Source organism: Megalobrama amblycephala, linkage group LG2 (assembly GCF_018812025.1).
Source record: "Megalobrama amblycephala isolate DHTTF-2021 linkage group LG2, ASM1881202v1, whole genome shotgun sequence".
NCBI classification, from domain to species: domain Eukaryota; kingdom Metazoa; phylum Chordata; class Actinopteri; order Cypriniformes; family Xenocyprididae; genus Megalobrama; species Megalobrama amblycephala.
In genome coordinates, this window is record NC_063045.1 from 16,113,534 (window position 1) to 16,137,826 (window position 24,293).

The 24,293-nt window shown below is 38.1% G+C and overlaps 1 protein-coding gene across 3 annotated transcripts in view; it reads right to left on the reverse strand.

The window, feature by feature from the left end:
* The window catches only part of tle2b (TLE family member 2, transcriptional corepressor b), a 58,982-nt gene that overhangs the window by 29,880 nt on the left and 4,809 nt on the right, over positions 1-24,293 (reverse strand). For all 3 annotated transcript variants that reach the window (XM_048183077.1, XM_048183075.1, XM_048183074.1), the window contains 2 exons: positions 15,073-15,170; positions 12,836-12,899 (listed from right to left, as the gene is read on the reverse strand). In XM_048183077.1, coding sequence (XP_048039034.1) covers positions 12,836-12,899; positions 15,073-15,170 — 162 coding nt within the window. The remainder of the gene's footprint in view (positions 1-12,835; positions 12,900-15,072; positions 15,171-24,293) is intronic.

A 24,293-nucleotide genomic window follows, 5' to 3' on the forward strand; every position in this document is an offset into this window, starting at 1 on the left:
ACAAGATAATCGGCCCAATTCTCCCTTTCCGACAATCCTAGGTAAAGTCCAGATTATCTTGATGGTTCTACAGATTATCTTATCAGATTGTCCTGTGGTGTGAGGTGTGTTAAAGAATTTGTTCACTTTCAAATAAAGTTTTCCTGATAATTTACTCACCCCCATGTCATCCAAGATGTCCATGTCCTTCTTTCTTCAGTCGAAAAGAAATTAAGGTTTTTGCTGAAAACAGTCCAGGATTATTCTCCTTATAATGGACTTCAAAAACTCCAAACAGTTGAAGGTCAAAATTACAGTTTCAGTGCAGCTTCAAAGGGCTTTAAACGACACCAGACGAGGAATAAGTGTCTTATCTAGCAAAACGATTGGTCATTTTCGAAAAAATGTAAATGTATATGCTTTATATAAACAAATGATCGCCTTTCCAAGTGGTTCCGCCAAAACTGCACTTTCATATTCTTCAAAAAGCTTACGCTGAATGTCCTACGCCTTCCCTATTCAATTTACGGAAAGAACGCAGCACCAGTTTTTCCGTAAGTAGAATAGGGAAGGCGTAGGACATTCAGCGAAAGCTATTTGAAGAATACAAAAGTGCGGTTTTGGCGGAAACACTTGGAAGGCGAACATTTGTTTATATATAGCATATACATTTACATTTTTTTCAAAAATGACTGAGCGTTTCGCTAGATAAGACCCTTATTCCTCATCTGGTATCATTTAAAGCCCTTTGAAGCTGCACTGAAACTGTAATTTTGACCTTCAACCATCTGGAGTCCATTGAAGTCCATTATAAGGAGAATAATCCTGGAATGTTTTCAGCAAAAACCTTAATTTCTTTTCGACTGAATAAAGAAGGACATGGACATCTTGGATGACATGGGGGTGAGTAAATTATCAGGAAAATTTTATTTGAAAGTGACACCTGGCTGCAGCCTGCAGAACAGGGCGGGGCTGCACGTTTTGCTCCGCACCATACTTTCTCTGATTGGCTCGGTCGTCTTTCATAGGGATATGTGATAAAAAAAATGTGTTTGTGGTCAGTGTAGGATGGAGTATATGTCGTTCAAATCTATATGAACTGCAAAAATGTTTTCACAAAGCCTTCATTATAAAGCACGGAAGAAAAAAACATTAGCCTATATCTTGCGATGTCCCTGAAATGATTGTTTTGCTAAATTAAGCTGGCCTTTAGGCTGACACACGAACAACCCCATAACATTTAAATAAAAATGTATAGGTTGATTATCCACAGCAGGAGGGTCAGGATTTCAGGTAGAGGAATGAATTATGAATTAAATGATTAATGAAATGTGATTACTTCAAATCACCATACGAGAAAGGAAACTAAAAATATGTATCAGTCTCGTTTTAATTTAAACAGCATGGAAAGACACACTTATTTTACAGAAGGTATTATTGGTTCATATAAGCCATGTTGGGTGCAGTTGTATGATAACTAAATGACATTGCAATAGGCTAATGTGTCTGCATTACAACTTTTTGTGTTCTTTTTCTTCACAACATTGCAAAGCATAATATCAGACCTTTTCCTCCATTTCAGGAAAACACGCCGTTCCTCATAATTTTAAAGTGAAGAAATCAAGATTTCTGAGACCCGATAGTGATGTCTGTTTCGTAAGCAAATCTTTGGAGCCAATTATTTTCAATCAACAGGTTCATGGGTCATTTGTGAATTCAAGTGATCCAGACAACTAAACTTGCAGCAGTTAAAAGCAAGTCAAGTGAATAAACATTTCATTTGGTCTTGTCCTGCTCAAATTCTCAGATCATGTGTGCTCCTAATAATTCATAATTATGTCAGACTGAGCTCTAACCTATTTTAGACCTCTAAATAGGTTGAGCTCTAACCTCTCTTTTACTTGAGTAATATTTTATTAGTGTTTATCAACTTTAACTTAAGTACAGGGTTTGTGTACACCATCCACCACGAATAAACATTTCATAATTAATTTCTCTTGCCATTGCGGGATGTATGCTAATGTTGTAGTGTCTGTGCATTATAGTGAAGACAACTCAGAACATATTTCCTATCATGTATGCCTATGAAAGTGGATCGAGCCAATCAGAGTAAGTACATGTGTAGCCCCGCCCCATTCTGCAGGCTGTAGCCAGGTCCTTCTCATCGAATCAGCTCGGAAGAACGTTGGGGCCGCACTCATCTCAAATCGTAAATATCCAACATTTTGAAAGTTTACGATCAGAAATTCTGTTGTGTAGGGGGAAATACGCACACACCGTTACGTTACCCAATCAGAAAGCAAGCTGATAGACTTCTTCCACCCCTAGAAAGTTACAGGCTGGTGAGTTTTAATCAGGGTTGGAGCAAAACTCTGCAGGACAGTGGCTCTCCAGGACCAACATTCACCACCCCTGCACTAGAAGAACAAAACTGTTAAATCTATAGTTTTTTATCGTCATGTTTGTAGTCTCTCCAAACACACGCTTTGAAGCAACAATGTTCTAGATGTTTGGTAGTTACCCTAGAAACCCCTCAGCAACACCCTGGCAACCTTCCAGAACACTCTAGCATCAAGGCATTGAGTTATGTACAGTCAATCACGAGTGGTGGAGTTGTGACAAGTAATCTATTACGTCGACCTACACACATTCCAGTAAATAAAATGTTTAATTAAGCTGAAATAGTCAGCATGTTGTGTCTGTTGCCTCCCTAAAGGAAATGTTGAATGACAGAGTGCCAGACAGGCAATCAAAGGGCGGGACACCTGCAGCTCTTTTTCTCTTCAAAGACGTTTAGTCTCTTACGTTCAGCTTTATTAAGCAACTTTTGGCTTCCTCGGTTACAATATATAAAGATAAAAGATGGTCTGATGGCCCGGGGCCAGTGTAAGGGAGTTTGGGACCAGTTGACGGACCTCTCACATGACCCAACAAGTCATTGGTCATTTGTTGTGCTCATGGGGACACAAGTTAAGACTGGGTCTCTTCTGGTACTTTCCTGTCAGTTCTCAATTATCTGCACTTTGTACTGTTGATGCCACACTCTCATGAGTATTTATTCATGTCAGATCTATTGTATACAGTCTGCACTTCTTCAGGTTTACCTAATTTCTATTATTATTTCTATGTTTATCCTTTATATATATGTTTTGCGCAGTTTATGGGGCGGACCACATTTCACCGCAGGTTGTATTCTGCATATAAATGTGTATGTGACAAACAAAAATCTTCAATCTGAATCTTATCCAAAATGCTCATTACCGATTAAAAATTGCTCTTTTTCTTTAAAAAAAACAAACAAAAAACAAAACTGTATGAAATTATAGTGTAATAAAAAAATTTGATTTAAGTGTGTCAGGAGAAAATGTGTTTATTTAATTTATTTAAGTTTTCTTATTTAACTAACAATAATAAACTATTTAAATAAGGAAAACTTTTTTAAAAAGTTTTTTATTTGTAATAATAGTTGGAAATTATAAAGCAATCATGTTTTCAGCTATTATTGCTATTTAATAACCTTTATTTAATTTATTTAAATAATTAAAACATTTTAAATACTTTTTGTACAAAATTAAATACTTTTTGAATTGTAAATTATTCAAATTAACTTAAAGAAATCTTTTTTTGATGAATGTAATGAATAACTTAATTTGCATCTGTTTTTTTTTTGTTTGTTTGTTTTTTTTAAATGGGGCCAATGAAAATATTGGCAGGACAAGAAGAAATATGAAAAAAAAAAAAGTGTGTGTGTGTGTGTGTTGCAGACAGTAGTTTACATAGCATGTTTAAGCTCATATCTGAAGGTGTGTGAGTTTCACCGTGACATGATGTTGTTTTTTGTGATTGTGTTGTTATTCTGGATATCGGTGGGACTGTGATATGCTTTTGGCTCGTAATAGCTTAATGTTGTAGCGTTCCCTTACCGCGTCTCATTGTTATATAAGCTCTTTCATGTTATGTGCATTCTCATTCTACACCGTGAGTGTGTGTGTGTGTAATCCCCTGAGTCTATGTGTGTGTGTGTGTGTGTGTGTGTCTGGAGCAGATTGCGCGCGGCATGTGGCGGATGTAGCAGGGCTCAGTGCGGCGGAGGTTCAACAAAGCCTCTCCTCCTGCCGCAGCCGTAGTGTGTCTGTGTGTGCATTTCTGTTTGCAATGCATGTGTGTGTATTACTCCTCGCCGGTATAACGAGAGGCAAAATGTACTGGGTGTCCCCTGGTTCAACCCGGCAGCTGTTTGCCATCCGTCGCTTGTACACATATCCTGCTGTGTCGCTGGACACTCAGCTCTTGCCGAAATCTCTGCAGATGTATGTGTGTGACTGTCCACCCCGCTGTACTGGATGCAGCTGTGATCTTCTAAGCTCAGACACATTGATTGGCTCATCCTGATCCAGTAACACTAGACAGGCAACACTGATCAGATATCATTTCCACTGGGCTGTTCTGTCAGGATCATCGCATCAGCCATGACCCCATTTACACCAAACAGCCCAATTTGAATTGACCGATATAATAATAGCCACCCTCTGTAGTGTCAAAACAGCTCCAAAAAAGGAAATACTAAAAATATTTGCATTTCCAGAAAGAAATACTAGTTTACAAGGAAAAACTGAATTTTAGGTTTAGGGTACATTTACACGACAACAATGCATTAAAAACGTAAAGACTTTTCCTTCACATTTTTAAAAAGTTTTGCAAATGACAACAAAGTTGTTCAAATGATCCCCGTTCACATGGATCTGTGAAACCGCATTATTCATGCCAGGCCCAGTGCTGCCAATTCAGCGATTTTATCGCTAGATTTAGCGACTTCCCCCACCCCTTTTGAGACTTTTTTCAAAAGCCTAGCAACAAATCTAGCAACTTCTTAGACAAACCTTATCTAGATTCCATGACTTGCCCCTGATCTATATTTATATTAACATAGATCAGTGGACTCGCCACTATGACGTCATCTAGCGACCAGTTTTAGCTATTTTCAAATGAAAGCAATTGACCCTTCGCCAGGAGTTTGATTGACAAGCGATCTAACCAATCAGAATGCCGAATCCACCATTTTGTCCGACAAATCAGTCAGGAGTTAGAAGCAGGGGCGGCGCCAGCCGATTTTGCTGGGGCTTCAGCCCCGAATGTTTTGAGTCAAGCCCCGAATTTTTCAGGTTTGAGGTTTCTTAACAGTGGTGTCAAAATATAATTTTTTTTCAACATGTCTCTCAATTAAAATATGTTAAACAGTTCAATACCGCTTTTCTACAGTACTATCCATACCATAGATCCATAGATACAGCGTTACCGGTAGCGTTTTCTCTCTCTTCTCTCCGACAGCGAGTTCACGCACACCGCAGATGTACAGAGCCACGCCTCCTGTCACTCACTTAGAGCAGCGGCAGGCCTCGAGACTCTCTTTCGGTCCGGTTGAAGGGTTTTTGTTATGATATAACAGCTGATAATACAACTTTGGCACATTTGTCAGCTAAACGTTCATTCAGTGTTTCCCAATGACCCGGTGCCACCGTTTCATAATGAACCGAAAATTTAAAACATGTAAATGGTCTCTAACGTTGTATTTTGCCAACGAACTAAAATCGAAACCGTGATATGGCTTTGTGCCTTTATAAAACAGCAAAATACAGTGATTAAGTATATATACAGTCTGTCTGCGCTGCTTCCAAAGTGCCCCAGATTGATGCATTTAACCTTAAAATGTACTAAATTTTCTAGAGGAGGTACACCTTACAAACTTTTACAAATTACAGTGCCAACTCATGTAGCCTACATTTTATGAACTTTACTCAAGAATACTAGAAAAAAGCTTCTTTCATGTCAGTAAAGCTGTTAACAGAAAATTAAAATGTCATTGGAAAAACATAGATTTACAATGTCTGGCTCCGCCCCTGGTTAGAAGATTAACCTTGGTGGAGTTAAACTTGAAAAATTGTGTATATTGACGTATTTCCACATTTGAAACAACATTCCTTCTCCAAAGCGCTTGCGTTGCCGTGGCATCTGACATTGCTATCCATGAACTGTGCTCTCCACAATGACAAAGTATCAGCAACAGATAAATTGATTTCTAGCCCTTGCATTAGCTTTACTACTAGATATATTTATGGAGAAACCTGTCCTGTACAGCTATGATCAGCTGTTCAGCTAAGCTTTCGATGTTTTGTTATGGAAAGGCTGAAGTTGATCGGTTGGTTCTTGTCACATGACCTGCGGTGTGCTTGCGGTTTTGAACGACATGAGGGTGAGTAAATGATGACAGAACCATGATAGGTTGTGTATTAAGACATTCTTCATCTTCTTAAAGTGAAGACATTATTTAAATCAGCTACAGAGAAAGCAGCATCATAAATTATTTCATTATACTGCCTTTTTTCCCCAGACAATAAAATGATATTATATGAAAGCCACGAACGTCGTTAGTGACAGCGCTGTTGGCGGCTGTTCTTGAATCCGAGACTGAATTACGAGTTACCTGGCAAGTTTCCTGACAGACGGGGGAAAATTGCGAGTGTGTTATCAGCCACACAAAACCAGAGCTGTGATTCATAGACTGCCAATTCATATCAGTACAATTATAGATGAAGCAAATTGCAGAATGCCATTTGATTAAATTGAATTTCAAATTGAATAAAACCTTGAATAATTAGATAAGCATGAGGAGTATGGCACATTTCTGAAAAGGAACACTATTAACTGAAATGCAAACAAATATTAATGTGTACAGCAACACTATAATAATATCTCCCATTTGCTCACATACTGTATATAATGTCTCAATTATTTCTCCTAGAACGCAAGGAGATTAAATGGAGACGTTCTCCTGTTGCTAAGATTTTTCCTGAGAAAAAGACCCTAGTAATCTAGAAGAGTTTTAGAAGAGATCTAAAACCAGGGCTGTTACGATATCAATCAAATTCATCTTTAACTCTATTTGCTCTAGTTTGCTTTCGGCAGTGTGTCGTCCCCATCTAATTTTTTGTCTTTTGTGTTTTAAAAACGCAAGATTTCATGGTTATTTTTTAAAAGTTGAACTTATTGTAACTTGAGCGGTGCATTTTTAGAACAGCAAAACACTGCAAAAGACACAGGGCGAGAGCGCAATGGTCAAAAACGTACATCTAGCAGATGTTGAAACAATGAACTCATCAACATTTTCTGAGCTATATGTAATGCGCATTCATTCTATAGCTCTACTCTTACTGCATGTCAACAATTGACTCACAAAAACTTTCAGGAGAAACATGTCAGTTGATTGATACATCAAAAATGACAACAGCAAAGGTTTTGTGAGCTATAAAAGAAAATAAATTGTTCCTCTAGGTTGTTTTGACCAACATGATGATTGAAAAATTAAAGTTGAAATCTTGAAGTCCCGACCTAAACTCACGGCACTGAAATCAAGCTTGCATGGCTAGACTAGAATGTTTCAAGAAGAGGTGTAAAGTATTTGAGTAAATGTAATTAGTTACTGTACTTAAGTATATCTTTGTAGTTGTACTGAGTATCAAAGATACTGGCAACTTTTACTCTCTACATTTTTGAACAAGTAAATGTACTTTTTACTCCAATACATTTGTGATGAGTAATGAGTTATGGCACCTAACTTTTCTGCGGCAGTTTATTTCTGATTCAAAAGAAGTGATATCGCCATCTACAGGGCATTGAAGGTACTACATCTTGTGTTTTTTTCCCTTTACTCACCCAAACTTGTCAACAAGGCTACATTATGTGAATGCGAGTGCATTAACAGGTAGTGTCTGAATTGCAGGTGTTTGATGTAGCAGATGAGGTAATGACTGCAGCCGGTGATGAGGCCGAAACCAGCACATCCAGTGCAAGTAGACTTTGACTATTTAATTTTACTTAACATTATTTTATTTATTCTCTATATTGACAAGACCTTTTTGAAGGATATTGGTTTACTTAAGGCCTTTTTGTGCCCTTGAGCTTAACTGAGACTTGAGAGTTTGCAGATGTTTAAGAGGCTGTTGTGTCAACCTTGATTTATTGCAATATTGAGGTGTTCAGTTTTATTTTGATTTTAGAAAATAAACATGATTTCTCATTTTACAAATCAACATGTCTCTTAGGTGTCGAGGACTAGTGCATCTTTGAATCTACATTTAGCATGAGTAAAATACTTAAGACTGTTAAAATCAAATACTCTAAGACTTTTACTCAAGTCTTATTGGAATTGGTAACTTGTAATGGAGTCATTTATGCTGTAAAGTATCTGTATGGTTTTCAGCCTTAATAAAATTAAAAGTGAAACTGAAAGTAAATTAAAGAAGTTTCGAAAAAGTTTTTTTTTTTTTTTTTTTTAATTGCTTTGAAAATAATTTTTGCAATTAGCTTTGGTGCCGCACATGGAGCAGAAATTTTGCACTGCATCTTTAAATGAGAGATAAAAGCGAAACTGAAAGTAAATCAATGTATTGCACCGCTACTGCTGTTTGCGTTATGATTTGATTTGTTTGGTTTGGAAATATCAGTTAGCTTTCTATTCTAGGGCGGCAACATGTTTCAAAATCTCTTAAAACAGGAGCAATCCATTAGTATTTTTGTTTGTTTGGTTAAATCCTCTGCACTCTTTATTTCTCTCTCTTATTCTCACACACACAGCAGCACTCAAACGTTCCGCTTACTAAGGATTAATCGTTTTCAAATGCATCTTATCCTTTCTGCCTTCCTGGTTTTCCCCTTCTCTCTCCTTCTCTTCATCTCTTTCTTCTGTTTTTCTTTCTCTGCCCTCATCTTTTCGTCGCCTTACTGTCTCCCGCTGCGTCTTTATACTGTCTCTCTTACTCTGTCAGTTCTTCTCCTCTTCATCTTCTCTATCTGCCTTTATCTTCCCCTCCTCTTTCTTATTTTTTACTGCTGTGTTTCAATCACCACTCTCTCTCTCTCTCACTCACTCTTTTACTCTCCTCGTTCATCTTTGCTGCTGATCTCTCCTTATGTTCTCTCTCTCTGGTGCGAGGGCAATCTGTGACAGTAATGTTCGGAGGCAAGCAGAGAGCATCAGACGGATGAGTTGAGGCGGGGGCGTTACTGCAAAAGCAGCACATTAGCCCCCTTGTTCGCTCCATCTTTCTATCCTCGGCCGCCCCAGGGTCTGGATTACACATAACGGTCACAGAGTGACCATGCAGACGGCCGCTCATTAAAGGCCAGCAGACAGACACAAATACTGCAATCCACAATATGAGACGGATTTCCTGAAGCAGATTCATACCTCTGTCTTCCACATGAGCATCACAGCTCAATATATTAAGACAAAAGCCACAACTTTTAGCTATAGCCTTGTTATTTATATAATGAATTAATATTTATCTATATTATTAAGAAAGAGAGCAATGAAATTGGATCATGGCATGTCATAAGTTAGATTCAAACCTGCATGAACAGGTGCCATCGAACGTTTTTTTACAAGATGTAATATAAGTCTAAGGTGTCCCCTGAATGTGTCTGTGAAGTTTCAGCTCAAAATACCCCATAGATTTTTTTTAAATTAATTTGTTTAACTGCCTATTTTGAGGCATAATTAGAAATGCGCCGATTCAGGCTGCGGCCCCTTTAAATGCTTGCGCTCTCCGACCCCTCCCAAGCTCTCGACTCTATCACTGCATAAACAAAGTTCACACAGCTAATATAACCCTCAAAATGGATCTTTACAAAGTGTTCGTCATACAGCATGTCTAATCGCGTAAGTATGGTATTTATTTGGATGTTTACATTTGATTCTGAATGAGTTTGATAGTGCTCCGTGGCTAAAGCTAACATTACACACTGTTGGAGAGATTTATAAAGAATGAAGTTGTGTTTATGCATTATAAGGACTGCAAGTGTTTAAAAATGAAAATAGTGACGGCTCTTGTCTCCGTCAATACAGTAAGAAACGATGGTAACTTTAACCACATTTAACAGTACATTAGCAACATGCTAACAAAACATTTAGAAAGACAATTTACAAATATCACTAAAAATATCATGTAATCATGGATCATGTCAGTTATTATTGCTCCATCTGCCATTTTTCGCTGTTGTCCTTGCTTGCTTAGCTAGTCTGATGATTCAACTGTGCACAGATCCAGACATTAATACTGCCTGCCCTTGTGTAATGCCTTGAACATGGGCTGGCATATGCAAATATTGGGCTCGTACATATTAATGATCCTGACTGTTACGTAACAGTCGGTGTTATGTTGAGATTCGCCTGTTCTTCGGAGGTCTTTTAAACAAATGAGATTTATATAAGAAGGAGGAAACAATGGAGTTTGAGACTCACTGTATGTCATTTCCACGTACTGAACTCTTGTTATTCATCATATGATCATTTGACATATAAGAGGTCTTTGAACCATTAAAACATCCTGCAATTTTCATAGCCTAAAATGTCCTCCTCATTATAAATAAAATATTTAAAAATGGCTCATTTGGATATTTCAGGATCTATGATGTCACACGGGCAAATACATTTGCATATGCCTGCCTCCAGAGCAAGACATCAACGAATAGTTATACATCATTACACCATAGGCCCCGCCCACTGGCTTTCAGTCACTTAAAAGGTTAGTTCACCCAAAAATAAATTCTGTCATTAATTACTCACCCTCATGTCATTCCACACCTGTAAGACCTTCATTCATCTTCAGAACACAAATTAAGATATTTTTAATGAAATCTGATGGCTCAGTGAGGCCTCTATTGCCAGCAAGATCATTTCCTTTTTCAATGCCCAGAAAGCTACTAAAGACATATTTAAAACAGTTCATGTGGTTCAACCTTAATATTATAAAGCAACGAGAATACTTTTTGTGTGCCAAAAAAAAAGCTACTTTATTCAACAATATCTTCTGACAGCCGATTTCAAAACACTGCTTCATGAATTTTCGAAGCTTTACGAATATTTTGTTTCGAATCAGTGGTTCGGAGCGTGTATCAAACTGCCAAAGTCATGTGAACTATTAAAATTTCAAAACTCTTATGACATAACGAAGCCTCGTTTACTGACATCACGTGACTTTGGCGCTCCGAACCACTGATTCGAAACAAAAGATTCGTAAAGCTTCGAAGCTTCATGAAGCAGTGTTTTACAAATCGACCATCACTGGATATTGATGAATAAAGTTGCTATTTTGTTTTTTTGGCGCACAAAAAGTATTCTCGTTGCTTTATAATATTAAGGTTGAACCACATTAACTATTTTAAATATGTCTTTAGTAGCTTTCTGGGCATTGAAAAAGGAAATGATCTTGCTGGTAATGCAGGCCTCACTGAGCCATCGGATTTTATCAAAAATATTTAAATTTTTGTTCTGAAGATGAATGAAGGCCTTACGGGTGTAGAATGACATGAGGGTGAGTAATTAATGACTGAATTTTCATTTTTGGGTGAACTAACCCTTTAACGGCTGACATTTGCCCACACCGTTAGCGCCGCGTCACGTCACAAGCAAATGGAACCCATTATAATCACTGAAGCTGTCTACGCTGGATACAGATGCATGTTCAGTTTCTGACATGCTCCACCCACTTGAGTCTACCAACAACAGGACAAATGGAAGAGTGAAAGAAAGTTCACTTTGACGTGTCCATTTTAAACAGCTTGTTTGCGTCTCTGTACAGACTTCAGAAGGATCCCGGCATCGAAAAAAGTGGATGGTTTATTTTAATGGCGTTGGAGGATTATATGTTATATTTTATAAACAAGTCACAGTGTAATGGAGACTTCGCTTTTGTTGAAAGATGAAGTAGCTAACTGTATTGAATCTGACAGTTTGTGATGACAGCATCACAAACTTTAAGTAAATGATTTCATAATGCTTTGACGGTTTTATATGGATAATGCTTTCAAAACACTTACTCGTGTACAATAGCCAGTGGCCGTTGATGTTTCCTATGCAATGATGTTAGCCAGTCATAACAGTGGCCGTTTACTGACAAGCTTTAAAGGAGCCGCACCTTAAAAACAGATGATTTCTGACAGAGGGTCACAATGAAGGCTGAAAATAATTGTTTTTCACATGGTTGTTTGTTTAACATCTTAAGTAAACCTCAAGGAACGTATTAAAATAATTAAAAAAAAAAAATCCATGTCTTTAAGACCAATGCCACAACTTGAAAATGTTTTTGAATCATTTTTAGGGATTTTTTTTGTTTTGTTTTGTTATATAGATCTTCAGCATTGCTCAAAATATGAGGAGTGTCTGCGCCAACCACTGCAACATGGCACCGAACAAGGTTTTTAACGCTTGAATTTCATCCAATTCACTGTCTCTGTTGCTTTTGTTAGCCAGGAGGCTAACGCACCATCGCAAATGAGCTCTGAAAACTATTTCATGCCCATCAACATATAAATCATTCACTAAAGACAGACAAGAAGAACACGCAGTCCTCTGTTTAGGCGTCAAAAAGAACAGAGAAAAAAATGTGGTAAACTACAAATGCATTAAAATAAAAGGGAAGGCTGTTGAAACAAGTCTTAGTCTACATGGCAGGTCTAGTGGGGTAAATATAGCCTTCTGGGTTATCTGCTTTCTGCAAGCACTGAATTGCTGTTCCCACTCATTATTTACATGTCTGTGCTTGCGATCTTTGTTTCTCTCTTTAGCTTTTCTCTCCTCATTCCATCCTCCTCTCTTTCTGGCATATCACCCTTCCTTCTCCCTCTCACTTTTTCATCCCCCCAACCCCTATCTTCATCCCGCTGATGTGTCCTCAGGTTAACCAACACCCCCTAACATGAAATCAAACACAATCTCTCTTTTTAAATACAGACAGGCTTTTATGCTGTATTTACTGGAGCGTACGGCAGATCTGACGATATGAGGGCTGAACAAGCTCACCATGATATAGTGTCGCTGCATCTCTGTCTTCTCGCTGGCCAACTTCTCACACTCCAGCTTGAGACTGTGAAAAACACAGAAGAAAAATATGAATAAAAAAACACAGTAGAAAAATATGAATTGTGCCATTTTGATGTTAATCTAATGCTAACAACTTGTAAACCAATCAGAAACCAAATCTGACATAACGCTGATTTTCCTGAAAGAGCTGTTCAGATGCTGACACAACGCAGACAGTTCACTTAATCAGAATAATCCAATTTACTTACACGAATCAAAACAATCTGATTCACTTAAATGAATCAGAATGAACCAATTCACTTAATTAGAACAAGCCAATTCATTTAAATTACCAAGAATTAACCAATTCACTTAAAAGAATCAGAACAAACCAATTCACTTAAAGAAATCAAAACAACCTAGTCCACTAAAATTAATTAGAATAATCTAGTTCAATTAAATGAATCAAACCAAATCTTTTCATTTAAATGAATGAGAAAAATCCAATTTACTTCAATTAATCAGAACAAACCAATTTACTTACAGGAATCAAAACAATCTGATTAAATTAATCAGAATGGTCCAACTCACTTCAATGAATCAGAATGAACCAATTCACTGAAAGGAATCAGAATAAAACCAATTCACTTAAAAGAATAAGAACAAACCAATTCATTTAAATTACCAAGAATGAACCAATTCACTTAAAAGAATAAGAACAAACCAATTCATTTAAATTAACAAGCATTAATCAATTCACTTAAAAGAATCAGAACAAACCAATTCACTTAAAGAAATCAAAACAACCTAGTCCACTAAAATTAATTAGAATAATCTAGTTCAATTAAATGAATCAAACCAAATCTTTTCATTTAAATGAATGAGAAAAATCCAATTTACTTCAATTAATCAGAACAAACCAATTTACTTACAGGAATCAAAACAATCTGATTAAATGAATCAGAATGGTCCAACTCGCTTCAATGAATCAGAATGAACCAATTCACTGAAAGGAATCAGAATAAAACCAATTCACTTAAAAGAATAAGAGCAAACCAATTCATTTAAATTACCAAGAATGAACCAATTCACTTAAAAGAATAAGAACAAAACAATTCATTTAAATTACCAAGAATGAACCAATTCACTTCAATTAATAAAAACAAACCAATTAATTTAAATGAATGAGAATAATCCAATTTACTTACATAATTCAAAACAATCTGATTCACTTAAATGAATCAGAATGGTCCAACTCACTTAAATGAATCAGAATGAACCAATTCACTGAAAGGAATCAGAATAAAACCAATTCACTTAAAAGAATAAGAACAAACCAATTCATTTAAATTAACAAGCATTAATCAATTCACTTAAAAGAATCAGAACAAACCAATTCATTTAAATGAACAAGAATGAACCAATTCACTTAAAAGAATAAGAACAAACCAATTCATTTAAATTACCAAGAATGAACCAATTCACTTAAAAGAATAAGAACAAACCAATTCATTTAAATTACCAAGAATGAACCAATTCACTTAAAAGAATCAGAACAAACCAATTCACTTTTAAGGAATCAAAACAACCAAATTCACTTAAATGAATAGGTGTGTTAGAATTGAAGCGGTGCTGTGCAGACCGATCAGTGTATGACATCAAAGTACCGTGAGTGCGATGCGAAAGCAAACAGAGCCTCTGCTCTCTAATCGCTCTTGAGGTACTTTGATATCATACACCGATCGGTCTGCGCAGCACCGCTTCAAATCGAACACACCCAATCAGAATATTCCAATTCACTTAAATCAATCAGAACAAACCAATTTATTCAAAGGAATCAGAACAAATGGATTCACTTAATGGAATCAGAAAAAATCAATTCAGTTCAAGCAATTAGCATAAACCAATTCAATTAAACGAATCACACTTCTCTAATGCTATTGACAGAGGTCAGATCAACAGAGTTTTAATTCAATGTTGTTACAGCTGAGCAAACTGAAACAAAAACACTATACTTCTGGGGAAAAGTAGCTTGTTGTTTGAAAAGCTACTCTGAAAATGTGGTTAGTAGCATCACCACTTCTAGCCAGTTAATCCCCAACACTGGTGTGAATGCATATTTCAGGATAACAGATGAAAATGTTGCTGTCATACTGCTGTGTATAATATAGTAGCATTACACACATCCAGCCAGTTATTACCATGTGAAAGAGATCAATCAGCTCATACGATCTCACCTGTGGTACTGAGCCTGAAGGAACTGGAACTCCTCTTTAATGCGGTCCAGAGTCTCCAGCACCGTGAACTTAAATGACTGTCCTGGCTGCAGAGGTACCTAAGGAGAGAGAGAAAAAGATGGCTTGTTAATCAGTAAACATCCATTACTCTGTGCTGGAAGATTGGACTGGGTAAATTAATTTATCAAAAGTGGCTCATTGAAATACAACTGAAAATGTGCTCCCACCACATTATCTTTGACCTTGGCCTCACTACAAACACTACATGCATTTTAGTGAGGGAGGAGAGAGTTTTTGATAACAGCAGCACTTCTATGGGGTCGTGGTAACCTTCATTCTGCAAAACTCTCACAAGATTTAACCCAAACTCTTGGTAGCCACAAATTTGCTTCCCAATCGCAAGAACAAATCATTAATCTTAGATAAGCAGCTATGAGTGTTGCATGGAAATTCAGTTTGTCCTTCCAAAAATTCTATACTGTACAAACCCAGCACATTGATTTCTACTTCATTAATAATTACAGAAAATGCATTTTTTACTAAACCAAAAATTATAATGCAGACAGTTCACTAAAATGAATCCAAGTTAACCATTTAACTTACTGTACATGAATCGGATCATGAACCAGTGTAGTCCAATTGTTGAACAATGAATCTTATGAGTCACCTCATAGTGAATCAAAAACATACTGCTTGACCAGTGGAGTCTAATTCCAGAAAGCAAACAAACAAAATAACAGTTGCAACCAGTATTTGGAATTTTGAGTGACTGAAAATATGAGCCAGTTCTTTTTAATAAACCAAAAAACATACAACTCAACCCTAACTAATGACTCTTAAGATCTCATAGTGAACCAAAAGAATACTGGAAGCTGCATCCGAAATGTCAGCTGATTGGAGTAGTAGGTCATAGCATTCATAAAACAGTAAGTGAAAAATACCCGGATGATTTACAACTTCCAATGAGATTCTGAAGTGCGCATCTGATGGACACTTAACTATCCCATGAGGAGTTGCGAATGGCAGAGAAGCAATGCAAGTGACGTAAGTCACATGACCATGACAAGATGGCGGATGTAGTGCCTCCAAATTTCGCTCACACTACACACTTTCATACTTATGGAGCCCCGCACATGACACGCAGGAAAAAATAGAAGGCTAAACGTGCACACGATTTACTTATTCGCTCCCTCGATTTGCTAAATCATGCACACAACTTATAAATCAAGGGAACAAATAGTAAATCTTGCACACGATTTAGCAAATTGAGGGAACGAAATAATAAATCATGTGCACGATTTAGTAAATCTAGGGAACAAATTAGTAAATCGTGCGCAGCTTGTCAGTGATCTACAGTTCTGTCTATTAAATGCCGCTCCATTTGAAAGCAGGTGATGGCGATTTTGCGGTAATCGGGGAACCGGCTTTACTGACGAAATGCACGTGACAATCGCATGCGATATATCGCCCAGCCCTAGCAAATTGTTTGCACAATTTAGCAAATCGAGGGAATGAAATAATAAATCGTGCGCATGATTTAGCAAATCGAGGGAACGAAATAGTAAATTGTGCGCATGATTTAGCAAATTGAGGGAACGAAATAATAAATCATGTGCACGATTTAGTAAATCTAGGGAACAAATTAGTAAATCGTGCGCACAATTTACTAATTCGCTTCCTCGATTTGCTAAATCATGCGCACGATTTATAATCCGAGGGAATGAAATAGTAAATTGTGTACACAATTTAGCAAAATCGAAGGAACGAAATAGTAAATTGTAGGGCTGGGCGATATATCGCATGCGATTGTCACGTGCATTTCGTCAGTAAAGCCGGTTCCCTGATTACCGATAAATCGCCATCACCTGCTTTCAAATGGAGCAGCATTTAATAGACAGTGCTGTAGTTCACTGACAAGCTACGCAATATCGCGTTCATTATCGCAGATGAATCGCCTTCGATAATGAACGCGATATTGCGTAGCTTGTCAGTGATCTATGGTTCTATCTATTAAATGCCGCTCCATTTTAAAGCAGGTGATGGTGATTTCGCGGTAATCAGGGAACCGGCTTTACTGACGAAATGCACGTGACAATCGCATGCGATATATCGCCCAGCCCTAGTAAATTGTTTGCACAATTTAGCAAATCGAGGGAATGAAATAATAAATCGTGCACACAATTGAGCAAATCGAAGGAACAAAATCGTAAATTACGCACACAATTTATTAAATCGAGGGAACAAATTAGTAAATCGTGCACACAATTGACTTTTTTTCCAGCATGTGATGTGCGGGGCTCCGTATATACTACAGTATATATAAAATACTTTTTAACAGTCACAAAGCAAGTTCTTTTTCAAATGAAGTACCTACTTAGAGAGTGTGTGATTTTGGATTTTTCAGCTAAAGAGTTTAGATTAGTTTGATTCCTGAATGAATGATTCTTCGGAGTAGTTATTTTTAGTGAATCACAAAAGGCTAATGAATCTATTGCAGAGACTCCTGAAATAAGTGCATAGTGCTCTGAATTCTGTTTAACACATTTTACCATGTTTACCACATCCACATATTTCCCCCCAATCCACATCTGAAATCATTTCATCTGGGCCCATCTTTGAGCAAGACCTACATGCTTTAATCTGATCCAACTGTACTCGTATCTACCTCTCCTCCTCATTAAGACCAGAGTCCTTTCCTTTGCTATTTTTAAACACGTTTGCCATTCTGTCAGCTGCTTCCTAAAATGGCCGCCTTTGTCCTGCACTCCTCCGGGCTTCCAGTTCTCTCTCTGAAGCTCTCTGTCCGGTGAGCGGCTGAAGATTGGCGGTTTCAGTAGGAGCTTAATTAGTCTAGACAAGCGAAATTCAATTAAATTTCAATTAGGCTAACGGTGGAGGTCAGACTCTCGGTGAGCTTTCGAGTAATTAAGCTGCAGGCGAACAGCTGACTGGATGAGTTCAGTACACACCCCACAGTGTTTGTGTGTGGATAGAGGGGGGCCGTCATCATATCCCTACTGACCCTCATTCATTCAAACACGTGTGTGTGTACAGTAACTATCCTGAATGCCACACAAACCACAAATGTCTGGAACTCAGAGGATCACAGTAGATTTCCACAACAACACAACAAGAATATCTTACCAGTAATTAAATATCATTAGAACGTTTAGATGAAACATCTCATAAATTGCTGTGACATTTGAATAATTTCACGAAAAATATTAGTTTTTTTACATTTTCTGAAGGAAATTGTAGTTTCTGTGCAGAGCCAGCTTGCACAATGCTACAGTGTTGTGAATGGTTGCTAAGTACTTGCTAGGGTGTTGTGCAGTGTTGCCAAGTCTGCAGTTTTCCCCCAGAATTGGGCTAATTTTACACTGTTGCTGCGGGTTGTTTTTTTTTAGTACGCGGGTTAAAAGGACACCCCCAATCCAAGCCCATGCGATTTTTGCCCCCAGGAACACGATTGGTCTAGTTTTGCCCGTGACTGAGTGGGTTTTGAATAGCAATTAGGCTGGTTTTGTTACGCAAACCTGCCAACCCTGGTGTTGTGGGTGGTTGCCAAAATGCTGCTATGCAGTGCCAGTGTGGTGCTACATGGTTGCCAGGCTGTTGCTAAGATCTTATGTGGTTGCTAGGATGTTGTGGGTGGTTGCTATGCAGTTGATAGTGTGTTGTAGGTGGTTGCAAGAGTTTTGTTATGCAGCTGTCAGTGTGGTGCTATGCAGTTGTCAGGGAATTGTTAGGTGTTTGCTAGGATCTTCCTATGTGTTTGCCATGTTGTGAGTGGTAGCCTGGGCATTGGCTCCAGTTGCTAGGGTGTTGCTATGTGGTTGCTCAGATGTTGTGGGTGGTTGCTAGGGCGTTGCTATGCAGCTGTCAGTGTTGTTACACAGTTGCCAGGGAATAGTTATGCAGTTGCGACAATCTTCCTATGTGGTTTTCACATTGTGTGAGTGGTAGCCTGGGCATTGGCTTCAGTTGCTGGTGTTGCTATGTGGTTACTCAGATGTTGTGGGTGGTTGCTAGGGCATTACTATGCAGCTGTCAGTGTTGTTACGCAGTTGCCAGGGAATTGTTATGCAGTTGTTACGATCTTCTTGTGCGGTTGTCACATTGTGTGAGTGGTAGCCTGGGAATTGACTGCAGTTGCTAGGCTGTTGCTATGTGGTTACTCAGATGTTGTGGGTGGTTGCTAGGACATTGCTATGCAGCTGTCAGTGTTGTTACGCAGTTGCCAGGGAATTGTTATGCAGTTGCTATGATCTTCCTATGCTGTTGTCACGTTGTGTGAGTGGTAACCTGGGAACTGACAGCAGTTGCTAGTTTGTTGCTATGTGGTTGCTCTGATGTTGTGAATGATTGTCAGGGTGTTGCTATGCCGTTGCTAGGGTGTTTTGGGTGGTTGCCAGAGCATTGTAATGCAGATGCCGGGGTGATGGTATGTGGTTGCTGGGGCATTGCTGCACATTTAATGTATAGTAGACATGTGGTTTCTAGGATATTATGGATGATTACCAAGGTGTTGCTCTGCAGTTGCTCAGATGTTGTGGGTGGTTGCTAGAGCATTGCTAATGCATTTGCCAGGATGGTGATAGGTGGTTGCTAGGGTGTTGCTATGCAGTTAGGGTATTCTGGGTGGTTGTTAAGTGGTTACTTACTGGCCCAAGACAAAAAAAAAAAAACTGTCCTAAGAAGTCTTTATAATTGTGGATATTCATATAGGACTATCTTATGTTTTTTTTCTGCTTTATTGTCCGCCAGGCAAAAGTGGCAAGTTCAATTGCTTTGAAAAATAACAGCACACCTTCAACCTCTTCAACAGGCTGTAAAATATGAGATGTTATTCATGTCTGTAGCACGAATGGTGCAGAATGATTTACATCAAAACAATGAAAAGTATTTTATGAGTAATAGCAATACAAACAAATAAAAAACAAAGCATCTTTCTTTGCGTTTAGTTATAATAAAAATAGATTAGTTTGGACTACGGAGGGATTCGCAATATACAGTACAAACATACATGCAAAACTTGCATATAAAAACAAACAGAAGAATCCTTGGTAAGAGCGTCTGTTTAGACACAACAGTGTGTGTCAGACAGAAGGAGGGGGAATCCTGAAATCCAAAACTGATCCAGTTAATCTGGACGGAGGGGAACGAGGCAGACAGCGAGCCATGTGGGACAGCGGCTAGTCAATCACAATTTAGACGAGCTGCAGCAGGCTAGCCTAGAATTACTGGAGATTATCTTCTGAGGGAGGTCAAAGGGGGAGAGAGAGACGAGCAGATCCCATAACAATGGTGGGAAATGAAATCTCTCCCAATCGCCCACTCTGATCATCTCATATATCACTGCTGTAGTTGCTATTTTGGACACAGTGTCTTAAATCGGCTTGAAGGAGGAGAGACGTCGAAAGAGGAACGACGAGCTGTTTTCAGCTCGCATCCTCGCAGACAGGCTGGGATAGAGACATCCATGAAATAATCATCCGCTGGTGAAATATTTAGTGCGAAAAGGCACACGAATAGATGAGGATCACCGGAGAGTGGGAGGAAGAGAAGTGTCAGTGTGATCTCGGGGGGATCTGGGTGAATGTGTGAGTGATCTCGCACTCTAAAAACCTGTCTTTCTTTCCTGCCCAGTCCTGCAAGACCTTGTCTCCACAAATCTACTAGAATTCCCAGGATACAATCATTTCGAGGTGCTTGAGTTCAGCAGGTACACCTTGAACTGGCTCATTAAACGACCTGAGAGAAAAGTCCTTCCATTTTTGCTCATCATATCTGAAGCTTTCACCTGATCTTAAAACCCATTGAAGGCTGGACGCCGGGTGCTGCTCGGACTATCTTGGCGAATTACCGACAATGCAGCTCTGGAGTGCCTCGCTTTGTGAGGCAGAGCAAAAGCCATCCCTGTCCAATACTGGATTAGGAACTGTGGATTGGCAGGCAGAGAAAACAGCTTTTATACTTTGCAGAGTAAATCGGTGAAAGAAAGAAAGAAAGAAAGAAAGAAAGAAAGAAAGAAAGAAAGAAAGAAAGAAAGAAAGAAAGTCCTTATATTTGCATTTCTGACCAACACGAAAGAGTGACAATAAAAGAGTGTGAAGATATGAAACCTGAAACCAAGTTTAACATCCAAATATGGCCAGGATAAAAACATTTATTAAAACAATATGGCTGTGAGTAAAAATGAGCAAACCAGCTCAAACTATCAGCTCATTAAAGGAGCATATGTGAATTTTGTGGCCATGGAATTTGGCCATGTTTTTCACTTGGCCACCACATCAGTGCAACAGAAAGATGGCATTCACTCTCAGACACACACACACACACACATATATGCAATAACACACTAAAAAAAATATGAATATGGTACAAATTCACACTTTGTATAAAAACTTTCAGAGAATCACATAATGTATTAATAATCAAAGTTGCTATAGTCATGATAAAGAGTTGGGAAGTGAGAACTTTTTTTAGGTGCCATATTTATTACCAGGACTAAAAGATTTTCATAAAATTTTAGTTTCAGTTTAGTGAATCATTTTAGTTTAGTCACTCGCGTTGTTTTGGTGAAAGTGTGTTACCAATCGGTTCAATGGAGGGGGGTATTTTTTTTTGACTAATTTATTATGAGAAACTCATATTTGATTAGAAACTAAATTATTGTTACAAAATAAATGAATTCTACATATTTTAGTATAGCTACTGTGATTTTCATGTTGAAATATTGGGGGGGTTGTAACTGATGGATTTGAATATTGGGGGGGTTACCTCCCCCCCATCCCCCCTGCAAACTATGCCCCTGAGTTTAGTTAATCAAAAACACACTGACTAGTTTAATTCTCAGTCTGAAAACTCAACTCAATTATTCTTAGAAAACCGATTATTTTTTAGTGAATATTGTGCAACCAGCACGATTTCAGAACAAATGACTCTTATGAGCAGATTTGTTTTAGTAAATTTGAGCCGATTCTTCATAATGAATTAAAAATATGCAGAGCGAGCTATGTAGTCTAATTCACAAATGCTAGCCAAGATTTGTTTTTGTGTGAATCGCAAGCATACAGTATGACCTGTTATAGTCTGTTTCTTGAACAATGAATCTTCTGAGGTGGTTCTTTTTTAATGAATCAAAAGCTTTATACTTCCCTACTTTATTAAAGTAGGTGAAAAACGGTACGTGACCAAGGAAGTATGTCCAAATTCACAGTACTCATAAAGGAGTAGGCAGAAAGTATGCAGATGACCTACTTCTTCCGACGAGATTCGGAAGTGTGCATACGATGGACACTTTACTATCCCATGAGGCCATAGGAGAGGATTTGTGAATGGCAGTGAAGCGACGTAACTGATGCTGGTAGGTCACATGATAAGGGCAACATCACGAACGTAGTACGTCTGGATTACATTCATACTACACACATTTATACTTACTTTTTTAGTGGTCGTGAAGTAATTACTTATTCAAAATAAGTACCTACTCAAGAGAGTATGTGATTTCGTATGCAGCCAAAATGAACCAAGACTGTTACTGTAAAAAATCATTATAATTTCTAGATTTTTTTTGTTGTTGTTGCAAGAATTCAATAAATATAAAATGAAATATGTCTGAGTTATTACACTCGGTTGAAAACTCCTGAGGGCAGTTAAACACATTAAGAACTTTTCTTCCAAATAAATTTCCTCAAAAATACCTACTACAAGGAAATGTTAATGGAAAAGGAATCGCTAATAATAATCTTAAAATTAGGTAGTAATGAAACTACATGAAACACAAATTTCCATCATTCAAGTCATTTGCCTGTCCATGCCAAAATATTTTAAGGTGCAAAATGCAGATATATTGAACAGAGTTTTCTCTTTATGCCATCTTCACCATTAGATCATGAGATCAGTATCCATATAAATGTTCTCATCCTGATACAACACACAAGCACCTGCCAAGAAAAGACCCATAAATCCACACACTGCAAACACAGGTACTATTAACAAGAGCACAAACATGCCTCATGTGCTACGTGCGCTAACACACTCATATTACAGCCTCTTATTTGTATCGGGTTCTCATTGTGTCAGACACATCCACAGACCTCCGAGAGAGTTCATGTTTCTTACACCTCACAGATGACATCTATGGACTTCTCAACTTTAAACGTTGATTGAATACTGGCATTGCTATCTAGATTCTCAATATGCTTAAAAATGTGTAAAGTGTTTTCTGTAAAGTTGTTTTCTGTAACAGTCGGAAACTGAAGGTGTGGCTGCAACGGATTATGAGCTTTCCCTGCCCGGCTTTTTTATTGTTATTGTTTTTGGCTCAGATGCACAGAGCACCGTAACTCTTCTCTCATTCCACCTTCCAATCCCCCTGCTTCAGATAACACTAACCACAAAAATCCAGTGGAACCAATTACCAGCCTTCCCGATGCAGTTTGCCTTGCAAATCAGGCTTAACCCTTTCAACAGGTATATGCAAAATCTGACACATGCAAACACACTCATTTCATACTGATAACCTCCATCTGATTTGCACTGGATGGTGTTGAACGGTTAAACAAAACTACTGATGGACCTAACTGACCAGTAAAACACTGACTGAAGCGTGCTAAGGCGTGGTTACCAGGGCACTGCTATATGGATGCTAAGGAGTTGTAAGCTGTTTCTAGCATGTTTTGGTCGCTTGCTTACTGGTCCAAGTCGAAATGAGTACAGAAACAAAGGTTTTCGCGGCAAAGCCATAGAACAACCATTCTGGGTTCCCCTAAGAATCTTTCAGTGAACAGTTCGTAAAAGAACCATATTTTTTCTTGTTTGAAGAACGCTGTAATAATCTAAAGACCTTTTCCACTATAAAAGAACCTTTTGTCCAATGAAAAGTTTCTATGGATGTTAAAGGTTCTGATGCCAGTAAAGACCCCCCATTTTCAGGAGTATGAGCAAAACTAACAGTGATGTTTGGCTTAACTAGAAGCGCTAATAAAAAAGCATGTGTTTCTGTTTTCTGATAACAGAATTCTCACAAACATGGACTTTATGTCTTAAAAGTTACAGAACAAGAAACGGTGTGAGCACAAAAGGCAATGTTTATGCATGGTTACACACACAGACCTTTCTCACACCTTTTAACTGGTGCAGGTCATGTTTCACAAGCCATGAAGGTAAAAATAAAACCTGGCTGCAGATTTCACTGGTCCTTTGGAGTTTGTTCA